The sequence below is a fragment of the Stegostoma tigrinum genome, chromosome 37 (genome assembly GCF_030684315.1).
Source record: "Stegostoma tigrinum isolate sSteTig4 chromosome 37, sSteTig4.hap1, whole genome shotgun sequence".
In the NCBI taxonomy this organism is placed as follows: domain Eukaryota; kingdom Metazoa; phylum Chordata; class Chondrichthyes; order Orectolobiformes; family Stegostomatidae; genus Stegostoma; species Stegostoma tigrinum.
The window spans coordinates 12,549,390-12,562,981 of NC_081390.1; the positions used below are offsets into that span (position 1 = coordinate 12,549,390).

Genomic DNA, 13,592 nt, shown 5'->3' on the forward strand with positions numbered 1-13,592 from the left:
AGTGAACATTAACACACTTTGTTAAACATAACTATGAATCTGATGAAGGATCTAGGCCCAAAACGTCAGCTTTTGTGCTCCTGAGATGCTGCTGGGCCTGCTGTGTTGATCCAGCCTCACATTTTATTACTATGAATCAGGGATGGTAAGAGAGGACATCTTCAGGAACCCTACAGACTCAGCCTCCAAGATAACAAGATGTAGAGCTGGATGAACACAGCATGCCAAGCACCATCACAGGAGCAGGAAAGCTGACGTTTTGGGTTCTGAAGAAGGGTCTAGGTCCGAAACATCAGCCTTCCTGCTCCTATGATGCTGCTTGGCCTGCTGTGTTCATCCAGCCCTACACCTTGTTATCTCAGATTCTCCAGCATCTGCAGTTCCTATTATCTCAGACTCGGCCTCCAGATCACTACAACAGTGTATTTCATATGGTATGCCGGATTATGACAGTGAGAAGTGCGTGTGAAAGATTTGGGAAGCATTGCCACTTTTATCTGAGCATCGATTGTGTCCGTGCTTCGGATCTCCTCCAGAGCCTCCGGGTCTATTGTTGAAGACACTGTCTGACATCAGGCACCCCATTGACAGAAGCCTCCAACGCTGCATGTCCCTAACCACCTGATACCACGCTTGTGGTAATTTAGTACTGCGTGTACATGAGCATTGCTATCAATTCAGCTAAATAAAAGTGAGTGTATGGTTTTTGTTTTTTGTCTCTCTGAAGGGTGCCTTGATGCTGAAAAGGTTGGGAATTTAGATCGCTATATGTGTAGGGAAGGTTTGGAAGGACAAGGAGCAGGCAGGTGGACTAGTTCAGTTTGGGATTATGTTTTGGCATGGACTGATTGGACTAATTTTAAAATAAGTGTGTAGTTAACCCTGTCTCCACACTTCTGAGACAGTCTGCCATTTATTGTAATACACAGAATTCAAGTATTTCAGTTACTGTGAGAGGATTGCACTGCAAATCTCATTAGGAATGTCTTGCTTTCAATGAAACATTGTGAAAATCATGTTAAAGCTGTGTAAATATTTAGAAATTACATGAATTTGCTTTTGGAAACCATGTAGCTTCAAGGTATCTATTTATGTGGACTTCTAGAGCTTGGTCTGGAGAGTATCATTCTTTTCAATTCTCCATGATGTATTTATTCTTTTTACAGGGATGTTAAATGTGGTAAAATGCACTGCATTGGAGGAAACAAATTTCCAATCACTCAAGCAATGTATGAAGTGAAACTGTCCTGGAACAAATTATGCAGAGTTGCAACAATAAATGAAAGGAGTGATTCAACAAATGACCCTGGGCTGGTCCCTTCAGGAACAAAATGTGGAGATGGGATGGTAAGAAATAATAGCAGGAACTACCATGGAAAGTCACTAAGTTTTTTTTTGTTTGGTAGAAATAGTATAGGACCAGTCTGCTAGTGAAAACTGGCATCTGGGCGCAATCCTTGTACCTGAACAGACAGGATCTATTGAAATTGGATTTCAGCAGTCCTATGAGTTAGACTGGCGAGCTAAGGATGCTGCATTCTGCATTCCAATGTACCTTCGTTCTGATAGAGACAATCTGGGTTTGAAAGACTCTCTGCTCATGGGACAATTTGAAGAAGAATAGTATCTTAAACAAAATTCCTCTTTACTTCCACTGGTGTTGGAATGAATTTAACTGACTGTCTGGGTCTGTCAGTCTATAAATTCATTGTGGCAGCTTGCTGCCTAAAAATTGGTTGCTGTTTTTGCCTTCGCAACTAGTGATTGCAATTTAAGAGCTGTCCTTTGGAAGGCTCTGAGGAGATCATTAAAGTTTTACATAAACGCATAAATCTCTTTATTTGAGAAAGCAATGTTTCAATAATATAAATGCACTATGGTTACTGATATATTAATCTTAAACAGCTGACTATCTAACATTTAAGATGTGCCTATGATGCATTGTATTTATTTTTTTCCAGGTTTGCTACCATGGTTTTTGCCAGAGCGTTGTACTTTATGGATCAAGAAACTGTTCAGGAAAATGTAATAATCATGGGGTATGGCTCATGCAGAATTCTTCTTCTTTTAGAGCCAGCTCAGGCATGACTGGGCTGAATAGACTCCTGTTGGTAATCTTTCCATGAGTCAGGTTTTACATTACATGTTTTTGATGTAGAACTCTCAGTAGAAGCAAATTTAATAGTAGTATTCAAGAGTAAGTTCAACATGCACTTAAAGGAGATACATTTGCAGGACATTTTGGGGAAAGGGCATTCAGAAACTACACTTAATACTATGTAACATGTTTGTAAATTTATTCCATTTCAGGTGAGGTTGTTGCTCATGTTCTAAATTATTTTTCAGGTTTGTAATCACAAGAGAGAGTGTCACTGTGATGCAGGTTGGGCACCACCCTACTGTCTTAGACAAAATGGTAGCTTATCCACAGGTAAGAATCCCAGCAGCCTTACAGAAATGAGGTGACTCTTTTGTACTTTTATTTTTGGTTACTTCAGAGAGCCAGAATGGACATGATGGGCTGAATGGCCCTCCTGTCTGATTCAATGATAATCATTCCACAACACATGATGCATTTTAGGCTAAAGAATATAACTGTTCAAAAATGTTCAATTTCACCCAATCCAAAAAGCTGTTACTATTTTAGCATTTCCACATCTGCATAGAATTTTAGTCTAACTTTTTTAGTTTCCTTCAATATTCACAATAGTCACAAGACACACTTTTTCCCCCAAGACATTTGTGTAATAATTTGATTTATTCAACCCTACAAGATTCAAAAACTACATTTAGTTCCAAATATGAGTTTCTTAGAATTTACTTGAAGATTCACCCTAATGTTCACTGCTGATAGGCATTTCTGCATAACTGGCATGAATGCTATATTATGACAAGCCTGACAGAAAGAGAGCCTCATTTCCGCTCAATGCCTTGTTCAGAACCCATAGCTGAGCATTGTGACTGTGTTATCTATGACAACTTTGCATATGAAGCCATGACAATCCTTTGGATGGGGTCCAAGCTGCTTTTTGAGCTAGTCGTGTAAGAAGACGGCATGCTAGTCTCCATTTTGCTATGCCATATCCTTCCCCCTGTGTTCCCTTCCATTTGTGTGAATGTACTGTCCCTGTCATCACATTTTGAATGAGATCGGAAGAACATTAATTCACTCTTGCAATTTCTCTCAATGTTGTACCAATTGATAATGTGAGGAGTTGGGTTAACAAATTTCTTTTGTAGTTTCTGAGACACATCCCATGATTTTTCTGTGTTTCCAGGTTTTGAAAGTTATTTTTAAGGGTTTAGCTCTGCCTTCTGTTTGTACAGCCCAAAGGGCAGTGTTGTGTACTTGCAGAAATGAATTAATTTATACTCTTCTTTTTACTAGGAAATGCTGCCACAATCATTCTCTCAGTGGTCCTTCCCTTCATCATTTTACTTTTCCTAATAAGCGGTGCACTTCTGTATTATAAAAAATGCTTGATGAAGAACCATACAAGCAAAATGTGAGTATAGAATGGGAACCAATGTTTTCCCCACTTCAGTCACTGTTACTAGCATTGCACTGTTTTTTTTAGACATGACAATCTTGGTGTGAATCAAGGGTTTTATTGTTTCAATAAAAACAGAAAATGCTGGAGGAAGTCGTCAGATCTGACATTACAAAATCAACATTAACTGCATTTCCCTTTCTACAGATGCTGCCAGTCCTGTTGAGTTTCTCTAGTATCTGCAGTGTTTTGCTTTTTTATGCTGTTGTTGCAAGTGCACATTTCAAAATAGTTCTGTTTTTATACTCAAAAGTTACCTGAATGTGGTTTAAACAAGGAATTGTCCTACTTTTCAGGCAATTGAGAAGTAGTGTATAAGCAGTAGCAGATTTCCATTGTCATGAATACTTTTTTCAAGTGCATACAAGTTAACAAAATCAGAAATGATGCAACATTTGAATTTTGACCCATCAGGATTGAGTTTGAATCATCCACAAAGTGATCCTAATGCAACTGTTTTAAAATGCTACATCGATGAAAAAGTAACTAATCTTGACACTTGCATGTTACACATGAATCACCACTTTATTCACCAAGTTCACTTCTGTTTTAGCAAGCAAACAAAAATCTTTGTTTCTAATTCTATGGTCAGTTGTTTAAAGTAGAATTGCATGTTCTCATTCTGTCAGCAAGGACCAAGAATTTTGTCTAGATCACTGATGTCATGCCTGTGAAGGTGCAGATGAGCTGCTGCCTTAAACTGCTGCAGTCCATGGGGTGAGGATACATCTGTAGGATGTAGGAACTGCTCTTTACTGGTAGTTTGGTTCAGCTGATCACAGTCACAACTTCCCTTTCCTTGTAGTGTGAAGTGTTTTTCAAGTATTTTAACCAGTTCTAACATGATGACATTCAGCTAGAGCAGTTCTCACTTTAAACCCAAAATCTCTGGCCCAGAGGTAGGGACTATACCACTGCGCTACTGCAGCCCTTAGTGTCTTATGATGCTGAAGTATGATGTTTTTACCTGTTTAATTCACCCTTGTGTTATGTAGCAACCAAAGATAAAATACACCATCACACTCTGCTTTTCATCTTTTTTATATTCGTTAATTAAATGATAAAAGGTCAAAATTACAAATGCGAATGAGTATTGAAGATACTTGAGCAAGAGCGTTTTCTATTATGCATTCTTTTTGTATTTAGAATTGTAGATAATCAGCCACACCTCATAGAATCCCTACAGACTTAATGGCCCATAGAGCCTGCACAGACCCTCCCCTCCCAAGAGCATCCTACCCAGACCCTAAATTTACTGTGACTAACCAACCCAACTTGCACATCCCCAGACACCACCTGACAATATGGCATGGCGAATCTACCTAACCTGTACATCTTTGTGACTGTGGGAGGAAACCTGCACAGACACAGAGTGCAAACTGCACAGACAGTCACCAAAGCTGGAATCGGACCCAGATTCCTGCAGCTGAGGCAACAGTGCTAACCAATGAGCCACCATGCCCCCACACCCTCATTACCAATCACTTCCCAATTAACCATCTGTTTAACATATTTAAACAATATTGATCTAGTACTCTTCCTACTGGCTTTATTTTGAATTCTGGTTGCAAAAATGTATTGGAGTTATTGAATTTGTAGTATGTGATGTTAGCATTGAAAGTAATTGAAAAGGTAACTGTTATGCTTAAAATATTAACTTTATGTGCACTGTATAGATAATTCCACTGCTAGAAAGTAGCAGACATTGGAATTGCTTATCACAGCTTTTTGTTGCACCCTGTGAGAGTTGCAATGAAACTGCAAACCCCATGGTACCAAAGTTAAAATTAGTGACTAATTTGGGTTCAAACGTTATTCATAAATTTTCATCTTTTGCCCCCATGCAAACAAAATCTAGCTCGTGTGGTTTGTCAAATCCAACATTTGAACGAAAAGACCGAACCAAATCAAAAGCAATGTATTCTAGCAACACAAGTCCGCATGTAAAACATTCATTACTTGTTGCCTCAAGCAATGATCAACGACCGCAGATTACAGTGATACCCAAACGTCCACCACCTCAGGTAAATCCGTCACCATGATAAATTCAACTGTTTCCTGTTAATTCTGGTAACACTTCTGTTATGTATCTATCTGTGGTCTGCTTCCATGACACTGTTACATGTATTTAATATAATCAGGCACTCTTCTACATCTGCAACATTTTCAGTTGTCCTTCCAAAATGTTCAATACTGATCCTAAATCTAAAAGCTTCTCATTCCTGCCTAAGAGAATTTTTTTTTTATTGCTGAGCAATGCTTTTCTCACTTTGAAGATTGCATTCTCTCAAGTTTTCTAGTTGTGGCGGCAATCATGTCAGGTGGTGGCTAATGCACACCTCTACTGTAACTTACTGTATCTCATGTTAATCAGCTCATTGAGACCTAACAGGAGAGAGTGTATTTCTCATCTTATCACAGGCCTTGACATTGGTGACCCTGGCAGCTTCTAGATCCCAAAGCATGCTACTTGAGGCCTGCACTTTGGGGGATCCAGCAGGAGAAGTTAAGAATTTTTTTTCTTCTCGCCATGGTCGGGGGGGGGGAAAATGTGTGGGTCTGCATGCCACTGCTCTGGCACCGTGCCCACCCCACCGGACTGCTTTTCAAAACAGCAGACAGGTCACTTTGTTTCCTAGGTGGAAACTAGCCACCTTTTCTCTTGCTAAAGAGGCAGGTGATTGGGGAGGTAGTGAGTTGAGGCCAAGAAATTTCCATTAATTGATCATTTTAAAGGCTTTAGTTACTGTTGAGTTGAGAGAACCTCTGATGGACGTTTTCACCCAGCACTCAGTTGCTGAGGTGGTGATAAGTGGGCAAGTACTTCTCCAAGGCCACCTCACCCCAGTATTTCCCTTTCTCACAGGGAGAGGAAACTATACTCTTTCAGTTCTTCACATCTTCATTGTTTGACCTTCTGTTTTATCAGTTCAACCTTTGAGTGCTCTTGTGAACTTTCTTCTCTTGTTGTTCTTCAAGTTTCAAATTTGCTATTTACATTTTTCCTGCATATCAGTGTAATGTACCCAACAACTCGAACAAAACTCAAACGGTAACTTGTAACATGAAACTAGCCAAGGCAGTTCAAAGGAATGCTATCACACACAATTCTACTGAACCATAAGGGTGAGAAAGGAGTTAGGTTTTTGGGACTGTTTAAGGAGGGAAAGAGATTTGGAGAGGCCTGGGAGGAAATTTCAAAGTTTGGAGCTGTAATTATTTGGGTGCAGAGAGCTGAAAAAAAATTAAATGCCCAGGAGTCCTGAATTGGAGGACAGCAGAATTCTAGGAAAGATTATAGAATTGGAGGATGTTAGGGATAAGGAAGGGTAAAGAGGCTTTTTTTATTCATTCATGGGATGTGGGCATCCTTGGCTAGGCAGCATTTATTACCCATCCCTAATTGCTCAGGGGGCAGTTCAGAATCAACCATATCGCTGTCGCTCTGGAGTCCACATGTAGGCCAGACCAGGTAAGGATGGGAGTTTCCTTCCCTAAAGGACATTAGTGAACCAGATGGATTTTTCCTGACATTCAACAATGGCTTCATAGTGATCATTAGATTCTTAATTCCAGATATTTTATTGAATTCAAATTCCACCATCTGCTGTGGTTCCCAGAATGTTATCCAGGTCTCTGGATTTACAGTCCAGTGATAATACTACTAGCCATTGCCTCCCCTTTCTGAGGGGAAGGTTGATGACTTGCTTGCCAAGCTGCCTTTATTTTTTTGTTCAGATGTTTTGTCACCATGCTTGGTAACTTCTTCAGTGAGGCCTCTGATGAAATGATGTTGTTCTACTCCACTTGGAATTTACACTGTCTGTCTGGTCTGTTATGGTGAGTAGTTGATCCAGATTACTCAGACAATGAAGGCCATCAGTCTAACTGGGCAACGTGACCAAAGTAACCCAAGTCTAATGTGGATGCTCACAGGAATTCCTAGAGGCATGGTTCTCAACCTGTAATGCAATCAACAAATCAAAAGAATTGGATCCCATATACAGACCCATACAGAACAAAATAGGAGATGACACTACTCACCATAACAGACCAGACGACAGTATAAATTCCAAGTGGAGTAGAACAACATCACTTCATTGGAGGTCTCACTGATGACGTTACCCAGCATGGTGACAAGACATCTGAACGAAAACAAGGCAGGTGGTGAGCAAGTCAACAACCTCACGTTGCTAAGTTAATTCGATTGGGACAAGTTAGGATGTGACCAGCCAAACCCTTGATTAGCAGAGGTTTATGACAAGTGAAAGATGAGCAGTCAGCCATGAGCGCTTGCACACCAGTCAGGAGCTGACATCAAAAGCATGCCCAAGGATTTCGGTGATTGGATGAGAGGTGAGTGGCAAGTGGTGTGGTGGCTGCAGTCATGTGATTAATACAGAGTAGGTTTGGTTATGGGTAGGATAGCAGGTTGAAAGCTAATCAAACTTCTTTGTTCAATCTTCCTCTTCACCCAGAACTTTACAAGCTTTAAACAAACAGAGCATGATCTGATTTCCCGCTTCAAATTTGCTGTCCTGAACTTAAAGGGCATAGTGCTATAGTTGCAATTTAATAATGGGAAAGAGTTGTGGAATGATCAACTATGATGGGCCCCTTCTTATTGATTGCTTTGTATTTTAAAAAAACTTGAGATACCTGCTGCATTGTAATGTTGCTTAACCCTTTACATCAGAAGTGAGGACAGAAAACATTCAGTTTCTTAGTCTATTTAACCTGAAGGGAGTATGTCCCAAAAAAGGCTATAGCTTTCTGGTTGCAAATCTAGACTTATAAATGTCATGATTTTCTGTCATGCTTTCAGTTTGTACATTAACACAAAGGATAATAAACTATATCTGTAGGAACAGTTAGCAAATAATGAGTGTAATAAGACACTACAATGCAATAAATTCCCTTGTGGAAAACTTGATCTGAAACATGTAGTTGGTTTGTAATTGATACCCACTGATCATAAGGCCAATTTAATTGGCTACTTTAAGTCTGCTTACTGGTATTATTGCAATCATTTGACTTAGGACTGGTGAACAGATCTTTGAGCCTCATTTTATGAAAAATAGCAGCACAATGACAGTTAATAATATGCATATTTAATAAAATGAAAAATATGTCCTGTCATCTGAAATCATTAGTTAATTACAGGGATGAAGAATAGAATCAGTATCTGATGACACGTCAAATAAAACCCTAATGAGCAAAGGTTGTGACAATACAGAAGATACTATAATCAAAGTTTTTTTTTTTGTTTTTTTTAAAACTTCCTTCCAGCCCCCAAAACCAGCTCCTCTTAAGAGTTTTTCTACAACCGTTACAGCAAGACCTGTGCAGGTATGTGCGTGTGAGTGAGAGTGAATATGTCGTCTTGCAAACTGTTATTAATACAGGGTAAGCAATAAACCTGTGCTTGTTGCATTATCAATTTTACCACAATTAAGCCAGAATATATGGAAATATTTTCAGCAGGTCAGGCAGTATCTGTGAACAAAAAGAGTCAATAAATCTGGTCAATGATATTTCACCAGAGGTAATTTTTTAAAGGTTTCAGCATCCTCTGTAGGCTAAAACTGAAAAGCCAAAAACCATTTCCTGGAAAGTTCACACCATTTATTTAAACAAAAATAAAACATTTCCTTTGAGGAATTTCAAAAGGGCAGCTTAATATTTTTGGATATTAGTTGTAAACTGCTTTTTGTTTCATGCTCAGTTTATTATTTCCTTGTTACATTATTGTCTTAGCCTATTGGGTAACTATTACCATGTGTCAGTGAATATTTTCAATACTTGTTTTAGTCTATATATCTTGAATCCTGGATTCAGCAGTGGCTTAGACAGTTAGAAAAGAGCTGTAATTATATACTACTACTTATTGATTCAAAGTGAGAGTGAGCATGAGTCCATTATTGGATAAAGCACTTGATGCTCACTGGCTCTGTGAACCCCCCCAATCCAGACAAGTTGTAAATAATCCTAGTGGCCACAACCATAGACAGCTAAACATGCACAAAACTGAATTTATTGTGATTTTTTTTTTTCAAATAATAGCTTCTGGAAAAAGTAAGTACAAAAAGTTAAATTTTCTTTTTTTTAATCCTAGCAAAAAGTTGAAAAACCCCATGCATCACCTCCAGTCCCACCTTCCAAACAATATCCACCTTCACGTGTACCAGTGAGTTTTAAGATTATTATTCATTTTGTTTCATTATAACGTCACATTTTATTTTAAAGTATAATTGGGGGGGAAATGATTATAGCACTCAACAGGAAATATCTGATACACTGCTTATGAAACAGTGTCATTCATCTGGTATGAAATGTTACAGACTCAGTCGGCGCACACAACATTTTCAGGCTGGTGATGCAGTCTCTTTCTTTCTCTCTCTCTCTCTCTCTCTCTCTCTCTCTCTCTCTCTCTCTCTCTCTCTCTCTCTCTCTCCATTTAAACACCAATATACTTAAGTAGCAGGAAACAACTGCCTGATTTTATGAAAAAAAGGCCTGAAGTTAACAGTACTGTATTTTGGCAAAGCAAATATTGCGGTGACTTCAGACAAGGGTAGATGTGTGGTTTCAAGTAGAAATTCAAAGGTTTCTGTTGTAATTGTGCCACTTCACTGCTTGCTTTGTGGCCTTATCAATGAAATAAATTGGGCAGAATAGGATTCATGGTATTTGAATGGTAGAAATGTACTAAGCCTGCCATGGAAATTGAGTCCATTTCAACCTAAGTAACCTTTTATTTAATGATTTTATTAGAAATAAATCAATGTTTCTGGCCTTGCAAACGAACTCTTAATTGTGAAGTCTCACTTCAAGTTCCAATGGTGGTTGAAGATATTGTTTTTTTTTCCTCTCTCAAGCTAAGTTTTTTTTTCTTTTCAGTATCTGGTTTTCCATTGAATCTACCAATACTAACTGAGACTTCATTTGGTCCTTTTCATTAAGAGTTCTAAAGTTGCTATCCTATTTCTTCAGATAGAAGATATACAATCTATTTTCTGTTCTTGCTGTTTTACATTCATCTTTTTAAATCAATGTTTTAATCCTCCTTTAAATTCTAAAATTTTCCTGATCCTCTGGCATACAACTTCCTTTAACAACTTTATAAGCCTTTGATCTAACATGATCTTTAAAATTTGTTAGCTATAGAACTCTCTCTTTTCCTTTGGGTATTTCTGCCTGAAAGGAATGTGTGGTTTTTGAAAACCAGCACTAATTCTTTTATATACTAGCCATTGCCTCTTTCACATGCATTTGCTTGTCAAATCTTTTGGCATTCTATGAAGACATTATGAGCAAGGTGGATAGTGGGGACCCAGTGGATGTGGTGTACCTAGATTTCCAAAAGGCCTTCGACAAGGTGCTATATAAGATAGGGATGCATAGTGTTAGGGATAAAGTATTAGCATGGCTAGAGGATTGGTTGACCAACAGGAAGCAGAGAGTGGGGATAAATGAGTGCTATTCTGGCTGGCAATCAGTGACTAGTGGTGTGCCTCAGATTGGTGTTGGGACTACAATTATTTACAATTTTATATAGATGATTTAGAGTTGGGGACCACAAGTTTGCAGATGACACTAAGATGAGTGGCAGAGTAAAGTGTGCAGAGGACTGTGAAACTTAGCAGAGGAACAGAGATACATTGTATTCCATCTGCCAGACCTTTTCCTACTCAATGTAAATAAATGTGAAGGCATGCATTTTGGTAGGAGTAATAGTAAAAGGGATTACTTGACTGGTTAAAAAGTTGCAGCATGCTGCTATGCAGAGGGGCCTGGGTGCCCTTGCCCATGAATCACCAGAAGGTTGGTCTGCAGGTACAAGTAATTAGGAAGGCAAATGGAATTTTGCGCTTCATTGCTAAAGGGATTGAGTTTAAAAGCATAGGTTATTGATGCAGCTGTACAAGGTGCTGATGAAGCCACACCTGGAGTACTGTGTGCAGTTTTGGCCGCCTTACTTGAAGAAGGATGTACTGGCACTGGAGGGGGTGCAGAGGAGGTTCACTAGGTTGATTCCGGAGTTGAGGGGGTTGGCTTATGAGGAGAGCCTGAGTAGATTGGGATTATATTCATTGGAATTCAGGAGATTGAGGGGGGATTTTATAGAAACATAAAATTATGAAGGGAATTGATAAGATGGGAGTAAAGAAGATTTTTCCCACTGGCAGGTGAAGCTGGGACAAGAGGGCATAGCCTCAAGATTAGAGGGAGCAGATTTAGGACTGAATTGAGAAGGAACTTCTTCACTCAGAGGGTTGTTAATCTATGGAATTCCTTGCCCAGTGAAGTAGTTGATGCTACTTCAGTAAACGTTTTTAAAGCTAAGGTAGGTATTTTCCTTGAACAATAAAGGAATTAAGGGATAGGGTGAGAATGTGGGTAAGTGGATCTGAGTCCATGAAAAGATCAGCCATGATCTTATTGAATGGTGGAGCAGGCTCTAAGGGCCGAATGGCGGCCTTCTGTTCTTGATGTATTATTCTAATCAACTACAGCCAACCTCATGCTCATACCTTCATAATTGTCCTTGTTTAGATTTGAGATCCTAGTTTCAGTTTTAACTACTACTTTTCCAATGGAAAATTATATCCTACAATGATCACTATTCAACAATGTTGATATCAAAATTGGATTATTAAATACCCCTTTGTCATTGCAATAACATTAGATTTAAAATACTGTGTGCCAACAAATTGCTCCAGAAAATCAACATGAACAGCTTAATAGAATTGTTCTGCCACAGTATTGCTATTCATTCGATTTACCCAGTCTATATGTAAATTGATGTCTCCCATGCTTACTGCATGCTCTTTACTATATGTACCTCTCTAACGTCTTGATTTAAACCTTACCCTGCCTTACCATTACTGTACAATGGCTCATACTATTGAGTACTGTTTTCTGCTTCTTGATATTTTTTCACTCCATCAGATTCTATATCCTATTCTTCTGGTAGCAGATCCTCTTTCACTAAAATACTGATCCTACCTCTTATTATCAACAGTTCTGAGTCTTCGTCACGCTGCAGCCATGTCTTATTTTTTTATTCATTTATGGGATGAGGGTGTTGCTGGCTAGGCAGCATTTATTGCCCATCCCTCATTGCCCAGAGGGCGGTTGAGAGTTACCCATATTGCTGTGGGTCTGGAGTCACATGTAGGCCAAACCAGGTAAAGATGGGAGTTTCCTTCCCTAAAGAACATTCGTGAACCAGTGGGTTTTTCTGACAATTGACAATGAGTTCACAGTCATTATTAGATTCTTAATTCCAGGCATTTATTGAATTCAAATTCTACCATCTTCTGTGGTGGGATTTGAACCCAGGCCCCAGAACATTATCTGGGACTCTGAACAGTCCAGTGATATACCACTGGGTCATTGCCTCCACTAATCTCCATATTGGCAATTAAATGATATCCTTGTACTAGTGCCATCGATTCACCTATCTTATTGTGAATGCTGTGCGCATTAAGACTTTAAAAAAAAAATCTGCCTTTTTAGCACTTCTGTAATTGACTCTGGTTGAATACAGCATTTGTTTCTGTTGCTTTTTACTTTTGTTTACAGCTTATTGCTTGCCATAATAAACTTTTTGTTTTTATTCAATTCTGAATTTCCTCTCTGGTTACCAATTCCTGAAAGCCTAGATTCAGCCCTCTCCCATGGCACCTGCATATTTCCCCATAAGAATATTTAAACCTATTCCTGCTAAGGTTTAACTCTTGCACAGGTTGCAACTGCCCCATAACTGGTCCCAATGCCCCAGAAGTTAAAGCCCTTTCTCCTGCATTATCTTCCCTACCGAGTGAATTCATTCAATTATATTTCTGTACTCGCCCAACCTGTGGTATTGGAACAATCCTGAGATGATTGTATTTGGACGTCCCTTGCTTTTTAGTCTCTTCCTAGTTCCCCAAATACAAGCAAAAACAGGGTGGCAGATTATCTGAAATATGATTGGAATTCAGTTTCTCCCCTTATGTCAGTTCTGCCATCTCAGGAATAAGTCTGGCAAACTTT

The 13,592-nt window shown here is 39.0% G+C and overlaps 1 protein-coding gene and 1 long non-coding RNA gene across 6 annotated transcripts in view; one reads left to right on the plus strand and one right to left on the minus strand.

Annotated features, from left to right (window-relative positions):
- The window catches only part of LOC125467547 (zinc metalloproteinase-disintegrin-like lachestatin-2), a 45,959-nt gene that overhangs the window by 25,927 nt on the left and 6,440 nt on the right, over window positions 1-13,592 (plus strand). For 2 of the 3 annotated variants that reach the window (XM_048563560.2, XM_059640335.1), the window contains 7 exons: window positions 1,167-1,347; window positions 1,962-2,039; window positions 2,347-2,431; window positions 3,389-3,506; window positions 5,410-5,575; window positions 8,841-8,900; window positions 9,667-9,738. In XM_048563560.2, coding sequence (XP_048419517.1) covers window positions 1,167-1,347; window positions 1,962-2,039; window positions 2,347-2,431; window positions 3,389-3,506; window positions 5,410-5,575; window positions 8,841-8,900; window positions 9,667-9,738 — 760 coding nt within the window. The remainder of the gene's footprint in view (window positions 1-1,166; window positions 1,348-1,961; window positions 2,040-2,346; window positions 2,432-3,388; window positions 3,507-5,409; window positions 5,576-8,840; window positions 8,901-9,666; window positions 9,739-13,592) is intronic. The other variant, XM_048563561.2, reaches the window with a different exon arrangement.
- The window catches only part of LOC132206365 (uncharacterized), a 53,887-nt gene that overhangs the window by 24,751 nt on the left and 15,544 nt on the right, over window positions 1-13,592 (minus strand). For 2 of the 3 annotated variants that reach the window (XR_009443010.1, XR_009443008.1), the window contains exon 2: window positions 7,596-7,696. This is a non-coding gene — a long non-coding RNA (uncharacterized LOC132206365). Of the gene's footprint in view, window positions 1-4,323; window positions 7,514-7,595; window positions 7,697-13,592 lie in introns of those variants that run through there. The other variant, XR_009443009.1, reaches the window with a different exon arrangement.